Here is a 19,076-nt window from a genome sequence, read left to right as displayed (position 1 = left end):
ACAGGCAAGTTATGTGAAACTGTACTGCAAAAGAATACAGTATTCACCCGTTAGTTTCTTTAGTTCAAGTGGACACAAACTTAAGATTGTTAAATACAGTTTATTTAATAACCTTGGCTTTAAAGAAAGCTTAAATGTGTGTGTGTTGTGTTAGGTTGTCTTTAATGTGTAATCCAATCCAGCATGCTTGCTTGTCAGCTGGACGTGTACGATGCAGCTGAACGCTATGCCAAGGAGAACGCACCACTCATTGCTCTCGTGGGCAAGGACTACGGTTCGGGGTCCTCCAGAGATTGGGCGGCCAAAGGACCATACCTACTGGCAAGTACAGTTGGCTTCTGTAACACTTAAATTGGTACCTTCGGCAAGAATACCGTTTGCTTATTTGAAGAGACAAGATTTTGTGGTTTTATTCCAAGTCCAATTTTGTTTTTGAAATAGAAGATTTCGGTGTTCTTATTTTTACGAAAGCTGATTTGTAATACCCTCTTTTATCGCATAATCGTCACACTCGCATAATTGTCGCACCCATATTTTAGGGCGTCAAAATTTGGATAAAAAAAACCTCTCGCGTAAACGTTGCATGATGTTTTTGGTCCCGCTATTAAATTCCGAGCGCTTTGTGTGGGTATTTTTGCCGTATAGAAGGATGTATTTTAAAATAGAAATCTAATATTTATTTGGACATTACCTCTTACTTATTTAATTAACGGAAATATGAAGTTGTCTAATGTGTACATTTTCTTTTAAAGACTTTTCAAACGTTATAACCTTCATCAGTTCGTCTGCGTCGCCGCGGTGTACCGCTTACAAAAATGTAGCCACCGCTCGTTGCATTCATTGTTTGGTTATGTGGATTTCTGTATAGAGCGCGCATAAGTAGCAGAATATTGATATCTCGCCGATGCATGCAATGCGTGCTCTCTGTTTGATTATGTTGCTTCCCGTATAGAGTGCGCACACGTAGCCGACTATCAATATCTTGCCGAGTGCATGCAACGTGCGCGCTCTGTCGAGTGCCGAGTTAACTACATCTGATGGCCCGCACTTTTTCGTGGTGTTAACTACGGCAATAATTACACGTTCGTTCGGCTTGCATTTGGATCACAGATTTTGTTTTTCTATTTAAAGTTGAAAGGTTTTTGTTGCATGACTTATTAATTTAAATTGTTTGGTGTACTCTTTTATACTTCTCTTTTTAAATAAACGTACTTTCCATGAATGGGTTTTGTTTTTATGAATAACTTTATCCAACAAAAAAAAATTTTTCTGCATAATCACTGCACCCCTAGTTTTCAAACTTGATTTTAGAATAAAATGTGCGACGATTATGCAAGCAAAGACCGTACTTACCCCACGAAAATAATGGTAAAATTTATATGCTGCATTTTTGTGATAAAATTATTTTTAATAAGTTTTAAACAGTACATTCGAAACAATAAAAATAAACTAGCCAGAATTTGTGGTTTTAAAGTGATTCAATAAGAGATGCACAATAAAACAAATTAAATTTTTCTGGCCCATACACTTAGGTACAATTTTTTGTCCAGAAAAACTTGTCTTGAATTTCATACGTTAAGATTAATTTTATATTATTTAAATTAAGTTAAGAGCTACTTACATCCGTGAAATAACTTGCATTTTGGTGCTAAATGGTGTATTAACTTGCATTTCGGTGTTAAGCAGTGTTCTGACTGTTTTTCTGTGTTATTTCGGTTTTATTGAAATTCACTATATACCGTGTTTTCTCGCATAATTGTCGCACATCAAAATCAAGTTTGAAAAGTAGGGGTGCGACGATTATTAATCGTCGCACATTTTATTCTAAAATCAAGTTTAATAATTAGGGGTGTGAAAATTATGCGGGGAAAAAATTGTTGTTAGGTAAAGTTATTCTTAAAAACAAAACCCATTCATGGAAAGTACGTTTATTTAAAAAAAAAAAGGTGGAGTATACAAGAGCATGCCAAATAGTTTATATATAATAATTCATTAAACATAAACCTTTCTTCAACTTTAACTCTAACGTGAACGCAAGCCACTTGAATCTGACGTGAACTAACGTGTCATAGTACACACTTGCCACGAAACAAATGCGGGCCATCAAACGTAGTTAACTCGGCACTAGACACAGAGTGCGCGTTGCATCCAATCGGCGAGATATCGATATTCGACTACATGCGCATGCTCTATACGGGAAGTAACATAACCAAACATGAATGATGTGCTGGCTACATTTTTATAAGCGGTACGCCGCGGCAACGCAGACAATCAGATAAAGGAAATAATGTTAAAATTGTCTTTAAAAGAAAATTTACACATCAGACAACTTCGTATTTCCGTTCATTAAATAAGCAAGTGGTAATGACTAAATTAAATTTTATATTTCTACTTTAAAATACATCGTTTTATATGGAAAAGATACCTACACAAAGTGCTCAGCATCTACTAGCGGGACCAAAAACATAATACAAGTTCACGTGAGAAGTTTTTTTTATCCCAATTTTGACGGCCTAAAATATAGGTGCGACGATTATGCGAATGGGATGATTATGTGATAAAAGAGGGTAGTCTTATCCCTACTTATATGTAGCCTCCAATCCAGTTAAATTTTCTATTGCTTTAAATAAAGTTGTTGGATCTAGTGTTATAGTACAGTTACTTAATTAGAAGTAATTGGTTTTTCAAGGGACTAGCTACAAATTGTCAACAAACAAAAGTATTGGTTGCCATGGCACTTATTTTGTGATCCTTTGTATGTACAGTAGAACCTCGATGATACGTTCCCGTTTCATACATTTTCCCGTGTCATACGCCGATAAATTTCGGTCCCGCCGAAAGTAGTATATTTACAATGGTTTACTTTCCCGGAACATACACTTATAAAACCATTAATTTCCCGTTTCATACGTTTTTACGAAGCGGAAAAGCCCTAAAATCCACAAAAAATTTTTATATTCCTCCTTATAAACTCAGTTTTAAAGCTTTTATTTTGAAAAACGATCATTGTTTACATTTGCAAACGTAAGAAAATAACTATCACACCATAGATATGGATAGTATCAGGAAGACTGTGCACTTCGCTAGTAGCATCTATGGCCAGCACCAAGCGAGACTAGTGGCGCAAACAAGAAATGATCATGAAAATGGTGCACGTGCTTTACCAAGGCACGGATCTCATATTTTGTGCAGTCGTTTATCTTTGAACTGAATATATCCGTTTGTTATTGTTTTTTTACGATTGGATTGTTTTGAATTTTACGTTTCTCAAGTTAAAATTTTATTGAAAATTGTTCTGTTGCATAAAGTTGTTTGTAAAATGTAATAAACAAGCAAAAATTTCTGATTTTTTTTTTTACAATAGCCTAATTTTTTTAATTTCTAATTTAGTCTTGGTGACTTTTCCCCCCCTCCAAGAAAGGACTTCATAACATTTTTTAAGGCCACTGTTTCTCATGTCAGCTTTATTTGATTATGGACTGTATTTTACATTTCTGGTAGGGCTGTACGGGATAGGTAATTTTGGTTCGGGAAAAATTCGGGCGGGAAGCGGGACGGGAACGGGAATTATTTAAAAGTGCAATATGTATCCAAGCAAATTTATTTATTTCAAAAATGGGCTATCAAAACCATATCATTTTAACTTTTAAAAGCCATAGTATTAAAATAAAAATTTTGAAAAAATAAACAATACTATGAAATGCCTCCATTTTCGTGTATGAACACTAGTTCCTCTGTATGTTCTGAGGAAAGGGACATACGCTTGGGGGATACAATGTTCCCAGCAGAAGAAAACACACGTTCACTTGCTGTTTCTGTTGCAGGGATGCCTAAATACTGCATTGCAACTTTACACACGTTAGGGAACGCATCTTTTCCTTTTTCTCTCCACCACTTTAGGGGATCATCACTTCTTTGTATAACAGGCATACTGAAATAGCAATCAGTTTCTGATGACATGATCTGGTTACTTGATTCGCTCTCAGCAAGTTCGTCAAAAACACTCCAGAGAGAAGTAGAACTCTGTGCCAACTCACTGGTACCTGCAGTTGTTACTGAAAGAAAAAGAAACACCACATTCTTACACAATGCTATAGTAGCTTTTTTATAAATAAAATAACTAGGCCTACAAATAAATTAAACAATACCTGGTTGTGCCGTTGCCTGTGTGATTTCTTTTACTTTTTTATCCAGGTGGTTACGTGCCAAAAGTTTTTCTTCCGTTGGAATTACAACAGCCTTAAACCTCGGGTCTACTAACATTGCAGTATAGTATGGCTCTTTTCGATCGTAGCATGGAAATCGTGCTTGGAGAGCCAGAAGTACCTCATTTGCAAACTCCCATCCCTTTGCATTGGTGTTGATGTAGGCCTTCAGACAATTTTTAAGAGAAAAAATGACCGGAATAACCATTGATGCTGATGGTGAACGTTCACCACAAAGTTGGGTTGTAGCATCATACAATGGTTGCAATATATTAATGTAAGAGTCAATAAGGTTCCATTCACTCAACTGCAGATTGTCCATGTTCAGTGTTGGTAAGTGACGAGAAAGAGGTATCTTGTTGTCAAACAATCTCTTCAGCATTAAAAACTCTGAATTCCATCTTGTCTGACAGTCTTGAATCAAGTTTAGTACTGGCAGATCTAGTTCTTCTTGAATTCGATGCAACTGTTCAGTTGCTCGCGCACTGTGTTTGTATCGTCCAACAATCGAACGTGACTTTTTCAGTACCTCTTTGATCTCACATGTTACTTTAACAGCATCTTGCAATACAAGCTGCAGTGTATGTGCAAAGCACTGCAGCTGCGTAAACTTAAGTTTGCATAGTGAAAGTCCCAACTTAAGGTTTCGTCCATTATCACTCACAATGTACATGTCCACTTTGTCCCCTGCATTTTCTAAGTCCCATTCATTGAAGCACTCTACTAGTTTCTCACTAATTGCTTCACCAGTGTGTCCACCAGGAAAGCTGTAACACCCTAAACAGTACTTCTTCATGTCGAAATCTTCAATAAAATGACATGTCAGCGACATGAATGCTTCGTTGCTAGCAGATGTCCACAAATCACAAGTGAATGATAAAGAAGCAATTTTGGATAAACTTATTGCATTGGCAATATGTTCAGACATTTTTGCCTTTGTTTTGTTGTACAGTTCAGGTATTACTCTTCTTGAAGAAGTGTTACGAGATGGCACTGAATAAAGTGGTTGAGCTATTTTAAGGACTTTTTAAAATTTATGATTTTCCACTGTACTGTATGGCAACATAGCATCAGCTATCCATTCCCCAATACAGTTCGTCAGTGAAATGGCCCTTTCATGTGTTGAAGGCCATTTGTAAGCTTCGTCTAAGTGAAGTTGCTTCTTTGTTGGTTCTAAAGTTTTTTCCCCAATATTTCCGCCTTTCCGTGTTGCTTCTATCTGTTCAAGTTCTTTTTTCAAATTTGGATGTTGCATCAGATGTCGAAGCAACCCAGATGTGCTACCAAAATTGGTTTTTAAAACCTTTTTGCATTGTTTACACTGTGCAGACACATTATCTGGCATTTTTTGGTAAAAAGACCAGATAGGAGTTTTTAATTTGGTGTGGCGACTTTCCATGATGAAATTCACGTACGTAAACACACACACCTTATGTAAAAAACTTCACACTAAAATACTCGCCAACACAGATAATATCACAATGCTTTTAAAACCGGAGTAAAATACATTGAATATCTTGTTCTGTAGAGAAAGGAACCTGAATCTCTGGCGCTCGGCTTTGTGTGTGGAACAGCATCGGTGACAAACTTTACGATATGTAAATATTTAGAAATAACATTTCACCACAGTTTCTCTCTACGCCTATCTTTGCTTTCACCGTCGTTTGTCCTAAACACCAAAATTATGATCGTTCAAATACATTTCGATGTAATATACATCAGTGTCGCCAACGTCTTTCCGCAATATTTCTTATTCGTTAAAACAAACATCACCGAACATGCACGAAGACGCCATATTTACAAGACTTTGAACGTTCACATCACCAAACGTTTTACTCATGGCCGTATGGTACACCTTGGCAAGTGGCACAAAAAAAATGTTTACAATGGCAAACGAAGCTGAGAAATTGCCGTGGCCACAAACGCACGTAGTAAAGTAAACTAAATACAGTTTATACAATTCGCTTTACTTTTATTGTTCCGTCTAAACTTGTGTCACGGTTAGCTTTAAAATGGAGCGTAATGCAACATTAATGCTTTGCATTAAACGGGAAAATAATGCATTAAAACTAAAAGGAAAATGACGGTGCCAGTAAAAAAAATACATTAATTACGCAAATTCGTATATCTCAGGTACGTAAAAATGAGGTTCTACTGTAATCACAGAAAACTTATGTTCCGTTACGAAGACACCTAAAGATAGGTTACGCAGTGATTTTATCAGAAAAATTATCAATATACATTTTCGGGAAATATTACTTTCCCGAATAATTTCGGGAAAAATTCATTCCCGAAATTTCCCGAAAAATCGGGATCCCGCCCAGCTCTAATTTCTGGTGGTTTTATTATATGTATAATATAATGATGAATTAATATCTTTCATTAATATAATGCAATTATTTACACATATATATTTATGTTTAATCTGGCACTGTGCTGATATGCTGGATTGGAAAAAAATTTCATTATTGCCACTCCCTTTTCATACACTTTCCCGCATCATACACTATTTTTGTGCCCTCCGTTGAAAAGTGTATGACAGGGGTTCTACTGTATTTTGTTAAAATTTGTAGGATTATAATTGGCATTCATTCCATTTTGGCAGATACTATTAATTAAAATAACTCTATTTTGAGCTTTCTTTTAATGCAAATAGTGGTGAGATCTGAAGTACTGAATTGAGAGGGTAACTTTTCTTAGCACAGTAATTTTGTAATTTATAAATTATAGTTACCTTAATTTCACACAACTATTTTTTAATAATTTCAAAATTGTTTTATCTAGAGATGGATCGATTCCATATTTTCTCGATTCCGATTCCAAAAATGCTTCAATTCCAGGTTTGGTTTCGATTCCACCAAAAAATTTGCCATGTACCTAATCATGTCTGTGATAACACCAATGAACTCAACATCTTTCAGTTGCCCTATCACTCTCTCCTTCACATTATTACAGGAAAGCTTCACTATAAAGAACATGAAGGGACCAAAAAATAGTTGAGTTTGTTATACTGAAGTTCTTTATACTGAAACATAAGCATTGTTATAAATATGTATACCGATAAACACATGAAACACCTTAAGTGTACTAAGGTTCAGTATCACAGTCATTAGTCTATGGCCGCTTGAAGAACCTGTTCACATACTCTCTGCTGATGCTTTGTCTATGGTCAGGAGACACATTGTAGGCAGAGCTGCCAACCTCAAATCACACCCATCATTAATGACAATTATATGGAAAAAGTACATGTAAATCATGCACGATAAATTTTTCCTGAGGAATTATAACACACACAAGATAAAATAAGGACAATAATATGCAAAAAAAAAAAAAATGAAAAATGTAGGCCTATGCATATGAATACAATGAAAATTAATGAATCAAAGAAAAAAAAACTATTTGAACAATACAATCATCTGAATATGTAAGAAATGTCAATAATTTTACAGGAAATTTTCAACCTTCAATTCAAAGTATGCAAAGTTATACTTTTGAACAATTGTCTTTTTATTTGCTTCTTTTATCCTGGTTGGATAAGAACTGTCTTATAAACAAACAACAGAACTTGTAAACAATAACTCTGCGTTAGTTACTTTCGTTTCTTCAGATGTAGCGAAAAAACTACGATATGGATTTATTGCTCGTCATGACTATAAAATATTCCGCATGTTTCTTTAATTCAATGTGCCCTCTACAGTCATCCCTTCCAACGTGTGCAATCGAAAAGTCACACGTGCATACATTACAAAACGCATGGTGTTCCAAAACATTTGAAGACGACAAGCATCGTCATTCTTTTGAATAGTTAGGTCTTAGGTCGAAAGTTTTGATGAATTGCGTTATTTTTTTTTCTCCCCCATATACACTTTTGTTCTGTCACACGCTTCATTTCAACAACCGGCACTGAAGAACACAACGCTATTGAAAAACGTAAAAAATTTCACGCCTGTAGACACGACAAAAACACTATGGACTGATGAAAAAAATGACTTTCAAAAAATAAATTAAAACACAGGTTAGCCAAAGTACCGTACAAAAATTATCGTAATGTAAGTAGCCAAAAAACGAAAAATCCGAGAATATGTACTAGTTGTATCGTACAACGGACGTAATACCATTCCAATATTATTTCAAAACACGAGAATTAATCTACTAATTTCGATAGTACGTGCGCACACATACTAGTTCCGTTATTGTTTTTGTTTACGTACACGCTGTTACGTTTGAATAAGAAAATTAAAAATAAAGAACAAGTTTTTGGATGGTAATTTTTTTCATAATGTGCCTCAAGGTTGTTCGTTCAAGTGAATATTTTTGTTTCACGAAGAAACGGACCGTCGTAAAATTCGTTAAGATGAAATAAAATTCAAGGTTATTATATACGTTTTTGGCGGGACCAAACAATGAGTTCGGTTAAGTGAAGTGTTCGTTTAACTGAAGTTCGTTGTACTGGTGCTTTCCTGTATACATTTCGGGTATAATCTTGTTTGCAAATGTCTTTCTACTGGGAATGTTATATCTGGGTTCCAACTTTGAAACTAACCAACAGAATCCTTTATTCTCTACAACACTGAAAGTTTGACTGTCTCTATGCACATCATTTCACTTATCAGGCTTGTGATCTCTGCTGCTCTGGCATCTCCAGGCTTGAATTTGCTCTTTGCATCAAAAAATGCTGGAAGAGTACTTTGCACAAATCTTGCAGATTTCTCACTTATTTTTGGTTGTGTTGGACCAGAAAGAACAGTGGAAATGGATGATGCAGAACAGATGGTACTTATAGATGGTTCAGCAGCTGTTGAACATTCTGGTTCACGCTTAGAAACGGCTTTGGTTCAAGCCAGACATTCACTGGATTCCCCCAAAGCAAGATACTTATGTTGAGTCTGAAAATGTTTTAATAGGTTGGTTGTGGTCTTTGTTGGCCCACGAGATATTTTTGTGTTACAACAATTGCATACTGCAAATTTGTCATCAAACGGGTAGATTGTAAAATGTTTCCACACTTCAGACATTATTTTTTATTTCTAGTACACCGTTTCACGTGTGTTTCTGCAAAAACGAGTTATATACATCACAGAAATACGTGTACTGTACTATAGTAGAAATAAACTGACCTGATCTCTTGAAAAATAGTAATTGAAACCACGCGTGTTAATAGAAACAAAAGTGAGGTTACAACATAAAGTATTCTATAATATGGAGGCTTTCGTGTTTCATCTCATGCAGTAAGTGCTCAGCAGCTGCGAAGCAAACGGAAAAAAAGTTAATCAGACATACAAGTTAAATGTATTATTATATTAAATAAAAAATACAGTGATATATTATGTGTTTTAACCCAATTTTAACCATTTTAAAACTTCAAACAAAAGAAATTACGATAGATAGTATTGCTTTTGTTGTGTTGCACGCTCTGTTAGCTGTTTACAATGTTAAAGTATGGCGGACTCAGCTAGATGAGATGATGTATTTGTAATTTGTTTCTTTTCCTTTCTTTACGTATTGTGTAATTCAACACGAAATAAGTTAAAACACGGTTATGATTCTAGAGTTTGGAAAAAAAATATTTCATCTGATCCTAACGACTTTTATAATGTAATTGTATAAGCTGAAACTGCAACCAATATAAACGTGATATAAGATAACTATTGCGTAATTTACCGAATTTTGAAATCTTAAGTGCAAGGTGAGTTACGTAAATATTGTGACAATATTCTGGCCGAAAAATACGGTAATTTTAGCAGGAATCACTGGTTTCATTCAGGAAAAAACTTTTTTTTCTTCTAAATTATTAAGAGTGCTTAGTACCATACTAAATGCGATACGATTCCTTGAAACTTGGTTGAAGAATCGACGGTTCCGATTCCTGGCAGAATCGGTGGAATCGAAGCACCGAAGAATCGACACGCCCATCCCTTGTTTTATCTGTTTAGAGTAAAAATAATTGGTTTCATCTTATGAAGCTTAGCCCTATAACTATATTTTTGAAGTAAAATATATTTTATGTATATTCTTAAATTAAAAGCCTAACTTTGAGGAAGATATCTTAATTTTTATTTGAGAACATAATAGCTGCAAAATAATACTACCAATAAAAAAATTGAGACCGGTGCAACCATAAACAAAAACATAACATGAAAAATAAACAGCCTACAGTAATAGTAGTAGTACCCTCTTGGATCTTAAGAAAAGGGTAAGCTTGTATTTTGTTCACTTATTTGCTGATAGTGCATGTGTGCTTAATGTTAAGCTGTGTGCTTTCTCTACAGAATTTACAAAATAGCAACAGTGCTGCAAGTCACACTATTTACTGATAATTTTAGCAGAAAGAAATTGTTACCACAAAATGAATATAATATAAAAATTCAAAAGGGCGTAAATGCAAAAAGCAAATCTGCCAAAAAAAACTTTTGGGCATACAAACATAGTAGATACATAAGACAAATATACCAACTTTTTAAAATAAAATTATGTAATCTATATAATAAATATATTTATAAAATGTATTTAGTATAAATAAATATAAATATATTTGTAAAATAAAATAAAAAAATTGAAAGGGCATAAGTACAAAATTCAGTAAACTTGAATTTCTAAAAAGGGAAATTTTCAGTTTTTTTGTTTAAAGCTAAACTTTCTGATACAAGCTTTTTTCGGTCATTATAAGCATAGTTATTCATAAGGTGCCTCTTTAATTTATTAAGGTGTGTTCCACATATGTAATTGTTTCAAATGTTACTTTCATTTTCTGTTTTATACATATCTAGGAGTAGGCTAATATTTGTGCATGATACACTTGTCTCCAAGGTATTCGTATCTCTTCGGCATTACATTGTCAGCAAGTCAATGAGTATAAAAAAAACACACACAGTCATGCACACACGTATTAGCAGGAAACTTTTTTTAAAAGGTCATAGAAAATTTCTGAAATTTGTTTGCCAGGTATTTGTTGACACTTAATTGTAGTTTTGTTGTCTCGCTGTTAAGATTTAAAACTCAAATCCAATATTTGATAACATGGTTAAGAGAGACAAAGCTGTTATTATATTAACACTTAATCCGCTCAGGTTATTGAAGTAATGAAATGAAATATGTTGCGTGTTTCAGGGCATTCGAGCTGTGATAGCAGAGTCGTTTGAGAGAATTCACCGCTCTAATCTGGTCGGCATGGGCATCATTCCCTTGCAGTACCTGCCGGGTCAGAGCGCGGAGTCGCTCGGGCTGACTGGCAAGGAGCGGTACACGATAAACATCCCTTCAGACTGCCGTCCCCTGCAGGAGATACAAGTGCAGGTGAACATAACGTGCAGTTGTTTACTTGATATTTCTTCCATCGTTGCAGCATTCGGATGCAGCTCAGGCTTATGGGGCGAAGCCCTGGTCAACGTCAAAGTAAACAGAAATGAAATGTACCTAAAGTGTAAAATTTGATCGTAGTATAACAGTACATATTTTATGGTGGTGGTAGTGACAATTGGTATCAGAAAAGGAGGTATTAGAACAACCTTAATTATATTATGGAGTCATGTGATTTCCTCTGTGCTTTTAGAATCAAAATATTTTGATTGTATTTTAAATTTTGATTCTATCGGTTATCCTGGTCAGGTAAAAGTAGAATGCTATTACATGCCATTGTTCTGAAGGCATCAGTTTATTGAAATTGGTCTGGTGTGCGTGCATGTGTGAACCACTTGTATATATTTAAAAATGTATTACTAAAAGTGTGAAACATATTTACTATGATAAAAACCTCTTCCACTTTTAAAATACATAGTGACAAGGTGTTGCTTAAGCTTGATCAAGTAGAATCAAAATTTATGAAATACACTCAAATTTGGTGCCAATAAGCAATATGTAATCGTATTTAGTACATTTTAGCTCACATTTTCAGCCCGTTGTGGGATATACTGACATGTTTCAACACAAATTACTCTAGGGTTAGGCCAAAATATTATAAGTTGAACATGGAGCAGGATTCCAACCCCTAGATTTATAAAATAATAAAAAATTAGCTTAACACCATTTTCTTTTTTTAGCAAGAATCCTTGATACTGATTAGTAAACGGCTTTGTCATGTTTGTAGTCGTGGTTGCCGTTGGCCAAATAAATTCTGTACTGTGCAACCTCACTTGCTCTCTTCTTATATATTAGCTGTAGGGAATTCGTAAACCACGAGAGGATATTGTCGCCTGTCAAACATAATTATCGGGCCTTTGCATACCCAGACAAACCCATGGTTTCTCCCATGGTGGAAAGAAGGGGAGGTAAAACCATGCACTGGTTTTACCTCTCTACATGCTCCCTTACTATGTCACCTTGGTTGTAGTCAGTGTTCTTTTTCCAAGCTCTACCAATTTCATTTACGACTCGCGCGAACATTTGCTATTGTTGGTGCATAATCGGGAGTGCTATATGCAAGTAAAATGCCATATTGTGCTGTGTAAGGATGTCGCAATCACTACAGTAATTGGTTTTGGTATGTTTAATTCGCCATCCATACAGTAAAGAGAAAGTACGTAGAGTGCATGAAGATGAACAAAACATAGTTTTGTAACAAGTTGGCTAAGTGGTAGAAAAAATTCCAGCAGCTAGTTGAAAATCTTATTGCCTTTTAAAAATGGCATTCTTACTAACAATTCTCTTAAAAATTAGTTTTCAGATTTGAAAGTAAAGTACACTGTCAGTTAATTATCTCACTTGGTGAAAAGAATAAATCCATCCAGTCTTGCAGTTCCTCACAATCGTAAAGAGAAAATAAATTTTCGGTTCTTGAGTAAGAAAGTTCTGTGCAATTTTTAGCATCTCAAAATTTTCACATTTTATGGTGAGATTTTCTTACACAAAATATTTAAACTCTTCAAATAATCGCGTGTTAACATTTAATTCATTTCAGAAATTTATCGGAAACAATTCTGTTAAACTAACACAACTACTTTCAAAAGATTGTTTATGTTTGCCGTTTGGTAATAAAAATTTACGAACGTTTCCGCAGCAATGTTTGGAAATTCAGACTTGCCAACTGCCTTTCCAAAATATATCTAACGTAAAACGAGCATCGCTGAACACGCACAAGAACGCCGATTTAAAGCAATTTGGTTATGTTGCTTTTAAACTTATTTTAATATGGTTGCAATAATCCACTGTGAATTTGGGTAAAATTTCATTCAAAAATTATTTCATTTTAATTCTTTAAAGTTTAATGTGTAGAGATGTTCACGTTCACGTCACCAAAGATTTTGTTCATGGCCGTATGGTTTACCATGGCAGGTAGCACAAAAAAAAATTAGGTTTTTTACAATGGCAAATGTAGCTGCCATGATCAAATAGTTAACGTTTACATTATTTGCCGATTACATTTACATAATTTTCTTTAAACATTTATGGTTTTGTCTAATTATTTTTGAAGGTTTGCTATTAAATGCAGTGCTGCTGCAACGTAATTTCCTAAAAATGCTTTCGCTTAAAGTGGGAAAGTAGATACTGCATTTGTACAGTAGGGAAAATGGCGGTGCAAGTAAATAAATACGTTAATCACCGTAATTCGTAAATCAGTTCCGTAAAAAAAGATTGTATTATGTAGTTTTAAAAATTATATTTGCATGCATTTTAATATTTTCTTACCTTGCGTAGATTATGTATTTTGCAAACTTAAAAACAATGCAGGAATCGGTCATGGTCGATTCCAAAACCATTGTATTCTGAATCCCACAATTCCAGTGGAATCGGTGGAACCGACCGATTCCGGAATCGGAATCGACCCATCACTAGTAGAATACCATAATTACTACAGAAGCATGATAGCTACCATATTTGCACTATAGTTACCGTAACAACTGAGATGTATATTTACCGTGATAGTAATGTATTATTTATTTATGACATATTAAATTAAAAAACATTGTTAAAAAAAAAAAAGGATGTTAAACTTTGATATGTATGGTTGGCACATGTTGCTAAGAAATAATGCGATCTGAAAGAATGCAGTACTACTACGAAAAGTTAAAATGGTTCTCGTGGATTTTTAGGTTATGGCAGTCTCTTTCGTTTTTCAGTAATATCGGCCGAAAATTAACGAGCGTACTGTATCGGAAGTCGGCAGAAATGCCGATTCAACTAAATATTGGCAAAATCGGCTTCTTCAATACAGCACAGCTCTACATTTAATGACATGAGTAAACATATTTCAGACTTCAGGATATTGAAAAAGACTTTAATTTCCATGTAGGTTTATTGTGTGTATGTTTTTTTTGCAAGTGTAAATTGAAGTAAAATGTTTTTATTTTTATTACTTTCAATTGATTAAACTTTAATGACCAGTTACAGATATTTATGACACTAATTTTGAGGTTAAGCAATTTTACTAAAGCATTCCAGCCAAGCAGGTTGCCAGCGAGAGACGCTTCTCTTTTGCTGGAAACACTATCTCCAATCGTAGAGCTAATTTAACTCCTGAACGTGCAGAACAAATTATTGTTCTGAATGATAGATTAAAGAACAGAATTTAATACTCTGTGACAATCTCTCTCAGAATTATTGTGCTGAAAAGTGGAAATGTTGAAACAATGTGAATGTACTTTTCAAACAACATGATTTTTGGTGCTAAGTTTGTTGAAGCCCAGTAAGGTCTCCAGAAAAATTGACAAGGGTGAAATTTTTCCAAAGATATGTTACATTTACACAAACATATACTTGGTTATGTTAGTTGGATGATATCAGTTACTAATGAACCAATGGAAACAGGTAAGATTCAATGAAAAAAAATGTTTTTTTTTTTTCTAGCAGTGCAAAATGTAAACACACTCTGTAAATAGTTACCCAAAATTAATAAGCCCACTTCATTTTAATACTTTATTCAAACATGATACTAAGTTTAAGATAAAAATAATTTCCCAAAAGTGTAACTGTACCACAAAAGCTCGAGCTCGGCTCGAAGTAAAATTCTTAGGCTCGCAGACCTCTAGCTTATTTTTAGAAAAAATCCTAATCGCTAGCCTGTACTAAAACTGAAATTTCTCAAGAAAAAATTGTCTTTATATACACTTATACCAGAAATGTACCAATCTACATGTGATAAAGTCAAGGGACTTTTAGTGCAAGCAGAATACATCTCACATTAGATATGTGGACATCATCTATTAAAAGATTAGGGTTTGGGTTCGAGATTCGGCAATTCCAGTCAAGGATTCGAGTTAGGATTCGGATTCGAGGAAATCAGGATTCGCCCCATCCCTAGTTAATTATATATGTAATAATATTTTATGGTTTAAGTTTTTTGGGTATAGGCTTACATATACCTATGTATTCATTTAAATAGGGCATATGTGTGTCAGGTTGCAGTACCATAACTGATAGTAAAAAAAAATGATACTTTCCAAATAAATATATCTTGTTACTAACATAGCATTTTAACGTCCTATTGTTATTCAATCAAAACTTCGTGAATCGTTTTGGAAATTCTTCATGGGTAAATCTGTCATAAATATCTCTGAAGTATGATTTTTAACCTTTGAACTATTACTGTGATTGTGCATTTTTAAAAAATATCAGATGCAAAAATTTTGTTAACAAAGTGAAGATTCTGTGTGCATTCATTCTAAATAGAGGGTGTTAAATTTAGATTAGAGATGGAAGTTTTGTACAGGATAAAACCATTGTTTTCTATTGAGATACAGATAATTTTATTTGGATCTATTATTGTTGAATATTGATATAAATCACTCACTTAAAACCATCTATTTAACATTGTAGAGTACTAAATATATAGTGTTTTATCGCACAATCGTCACATATTTTATACTAAAATCAAGTTTGAAAAGTAGGGGTGAAATGTTTATGCGAGAAAATTTTTTTTTTTAGGTAAATTTATTCGTAAAAACAAAACCCATTTATGGAAATTACGTTTATTTAAAAAAAGTGGAGTATACAAAAGCACGCCAAACAATTTAAATAAATAAGTCATGCAACAAAAACTTTTCTTCAACTTTAAATAGAAAACAAAATCTGTGACCCGAACACAAGCCACTTGAATCTGTGATGTGAACTAACACACAACTATCGTCGTAGTACACACCACGAAAGAGTGCAGGCTATTAAATGTAGTTAACTTGGCACTCGACAGAGCGCACGTTGCATGCAATCGGAGAGAGATCAATATTGATATTAGTCTACGTGTGCAACATAACCAAACATGAATGATGCCAACTAGCGCTGGTTACATTTTCATAAGCGGCAACGCAGACTAACAGATAAAGGTTATAACATTTAAAAATGTTTTAAAAGAAAATTTACACATCAGACAACTTCGTATTTCAGTTAATTAAATAAGTGGTATTGTCCGAATAAATATTATATTTATACTTTAAAATACATCTTTTATAAGAAAACAATACCTGAATCTAATAGCGGGACCAAAAACTTCATGCATTGTTCACGCGAGAGGTTTTTTTTATCTAAATTTTGATGCCGTAATATATTGGTGCGGCGATTATGCGATAAAAATGGGTGTATTGTATATTATTGCTATAACATTTCTACCATCTTGAGTTGCAAATAAAGGTGTTTTTCCTGCAAGTAGGACTCATTTATAAAAAAATTAGAAGCAAATTTGATGTGTATTTACAAATTATTTGCATGGAATAATTTAAATTTTTTAATTTCATCAATCAAACTTTCAAGTTGTCCAGGAGCCAAACTGAATATTGGAAGTTCTTGTGTTTCAGGTGGACTCCGGCATGACGTTTCCTGTGATCCTCAGGTTTGACACAGAGGTCGACCTCACGTACTTCCGGCATGGTGGAATCCTCAACTACATGATACGCAGCATGCTGGGCTGAAGAGTAAGGTTGTCTTGCACCTTCCGCTTTCGTAAACTTGGGTAACTTAACGATGGAGAGGCGGAAACAGGAGAAAACAATAATATTTTGAGGTGAAACTCCGTTGGGCGCAATGGGAGTAAAAATTTCAAGGCCGAATTTTAGTGCAATGTTTTCGTGAAATGTTTCTGACAAAAAGTATGGAGAATAAGTAGGTTGTGGACGGTGCAGAGAACTCGTGGGCCTCATTTCCTTGAGCGGGCCCCACGTGGTGGCGTGCGGCTCAGGTTGAACCCTGCCGTGCTGCAGGGATAGGGGGGGTCGCGGCGGTAGGGACCCGCCTGCACCTGACGCCAGCCGACTTGCTGGCATCTAGTAAGGGAGGATTTGAGCAGAGGGTGATACTGCGGGGTTTGAGCGTATTGTTGTGTGCACACGCAAAATTCAAAAGAAAAGGGTGTTCTTTCAAGTAGGTTTTATTTTAATTGCTTGTGTAAATTAGTATTGTTTAGCAGTGTTTTATGAGTAATGTTTTAGCTGTGTAACTAAATATTTTTTTTTTTGCTAGTATAATGTTCTTCATGCTTTAGTTTGACAGGGTAATTATTTGATTAACTAAATCAAAATCATATTGTAATTGAGCCATTGAGCGTGTAAATATGTTAAGTCCAACTAAGAATATGCTAGTTTATAAAAGTTTAAACCAATCCCTAGCATTAAATATTTATTTCATTTTAATAAAATTTCTAATAAATACATTAAAGGTTAGAATTCTTAAATATTTGGAAAAGAAATGAAAGCAAAAAATCCCCACACTTTTTTTTAGAAAAAAAAAAAAGTCTTGCTCTTTCTCTCTACCATCTTACTCCTAGAGATACCAAAGTTCGAATTGCCAAATAATTTAACGTCTTTCAGGTGTACTGAGTACACAGTCTTTTTTTTAGTTCTGTTTAGGCAGAAAACTAGATCCTTGAAATGTACCAACAAAATTATGGTTAGAGAATATGGAATAATCATTTAAGGGATATAGAGGATATGATTGCTACAAACTAGTTTATTGAGAAAATGCCAAATCACTAGACACAATTATGTGGTAATGTATAAAATGAAATAACATCAAAAACTGCTTGAAAAGATGAAATAAAATGAATTTATTTGAAATGCACAATATATCATGACAACTGGTCTATTCTAATGAATTGATTTTTTTTCCCCATTTTGAAAGGATAATTCCCTATCTTCAGCACAGATATACTTATGTTGGTATGTAGCAACCGTATATTGTAAAATGATTTGTAAAACATTTAAAAATGAAGTTTTATAATTGAACTTTGTAATGGGAATAAACTGTAACATTGTTTGTCCGTAATATTTATCGTATAAAGGCGGCTGTTACTTTCAGTAAAATAACACACCAAAGTTGTCAAAAAAAAATTTTCTTTAAGAATTTAATCATAAAAATTTCACAAGTGCATACATTACTTTTACTGTTTGATTTAAAAAAAAGAAGGTAACGATGTTAAAATTTACTGTAACTTAATTATTGTAAACAATATATACAGTAGCACCCTGTTAAAACATTTTTCAAGGGGGCATAATCAATATCATCTGTAAAACACTTGTACCATCCACAGCAGTGTCAGTATTTCTCGCTGCATCTGTTGTGCTGGACTGCAGACTCATTATCTTGTGCCCAATCTTCCGAGTGTGTTTGTGGATCATTTACGCCTGGTCCAGTGTTAGGCTCACACTACATGACCTTCCGCGTGATGTTTTCAGAAACGGCTGTTTTTCGTGCTAAACATCTTGTTACCTCAAGAATTGAAAAATTTTGTGAATAACTTTCGAAACAACTGAATATCATCATTTATCACTAATTTCGCACTTTACCATATTTTGGGGTTTCTAAATAGAATGGCAATCTATATTAATTTCATGAACTAAGTGTTTCAGATTGGTACATAAGTATATTAATTTTACTTATTATTATCATAATATTTTGAGGAATGGAAATGGAATAAGTTCAAAGATAGAAATAATCCTAGTAAACTTAACTGTT

The 19,076-nt window shown here is 34.2% G+C and overlaps 1 protein-coding gene across 1 annotated transcript in view; it reads left to right on the top strand.

Moving 5' to 3' along the window:
• LOC134536325 (cytoplasmic aconitate hydratase-like) overlaps window positions 1–19,076 on the top strand; it is an 80,826-nt gene that overhangs the window by 60,200 nt on the left and 1,550 nt on the right. Inside the window, exons 13-15 of the mRNA XM_063376078.1 lie at window positions 199–321; window positions 11,313–11,498; window positions 16,925–17,041. Coding sequence (XP_063232148.1) covers window positions 199–321; window positions 11,313–11,498; window positions 16,925–17,038 — 423 coding nt within the window. The 3' untranslated portion in view covers window positions 17,039–17,041. The remainder of the gene's footprint in view (window positions 1–198; window positions 322–11,312; window positions 11,499–16,924; window positions 17,042–19,076) is intronic.

Source organism: Bacillus rossius, chromosome 10 (genome assembly GCF_032445375.1).
Source record: "Bacillus rossius redtenbacheri isolate Brsri chromosome 10, Brsri_v3, whole genome shotgun sequence".
In the NCBI taxonomy this organism is placed as follows: domain Eukaryota; kingdom Metazoa; phylum Arthropoda; class Insecta; order Phasmatodea; family Bacillidae; genus Bacillus; species Bacillus rossius.
The sequence above is the reverse complement of the archived record's forward strand: the minus strand, read 5'-3'. Positions and strand labels throughout refer to the sequence as shown.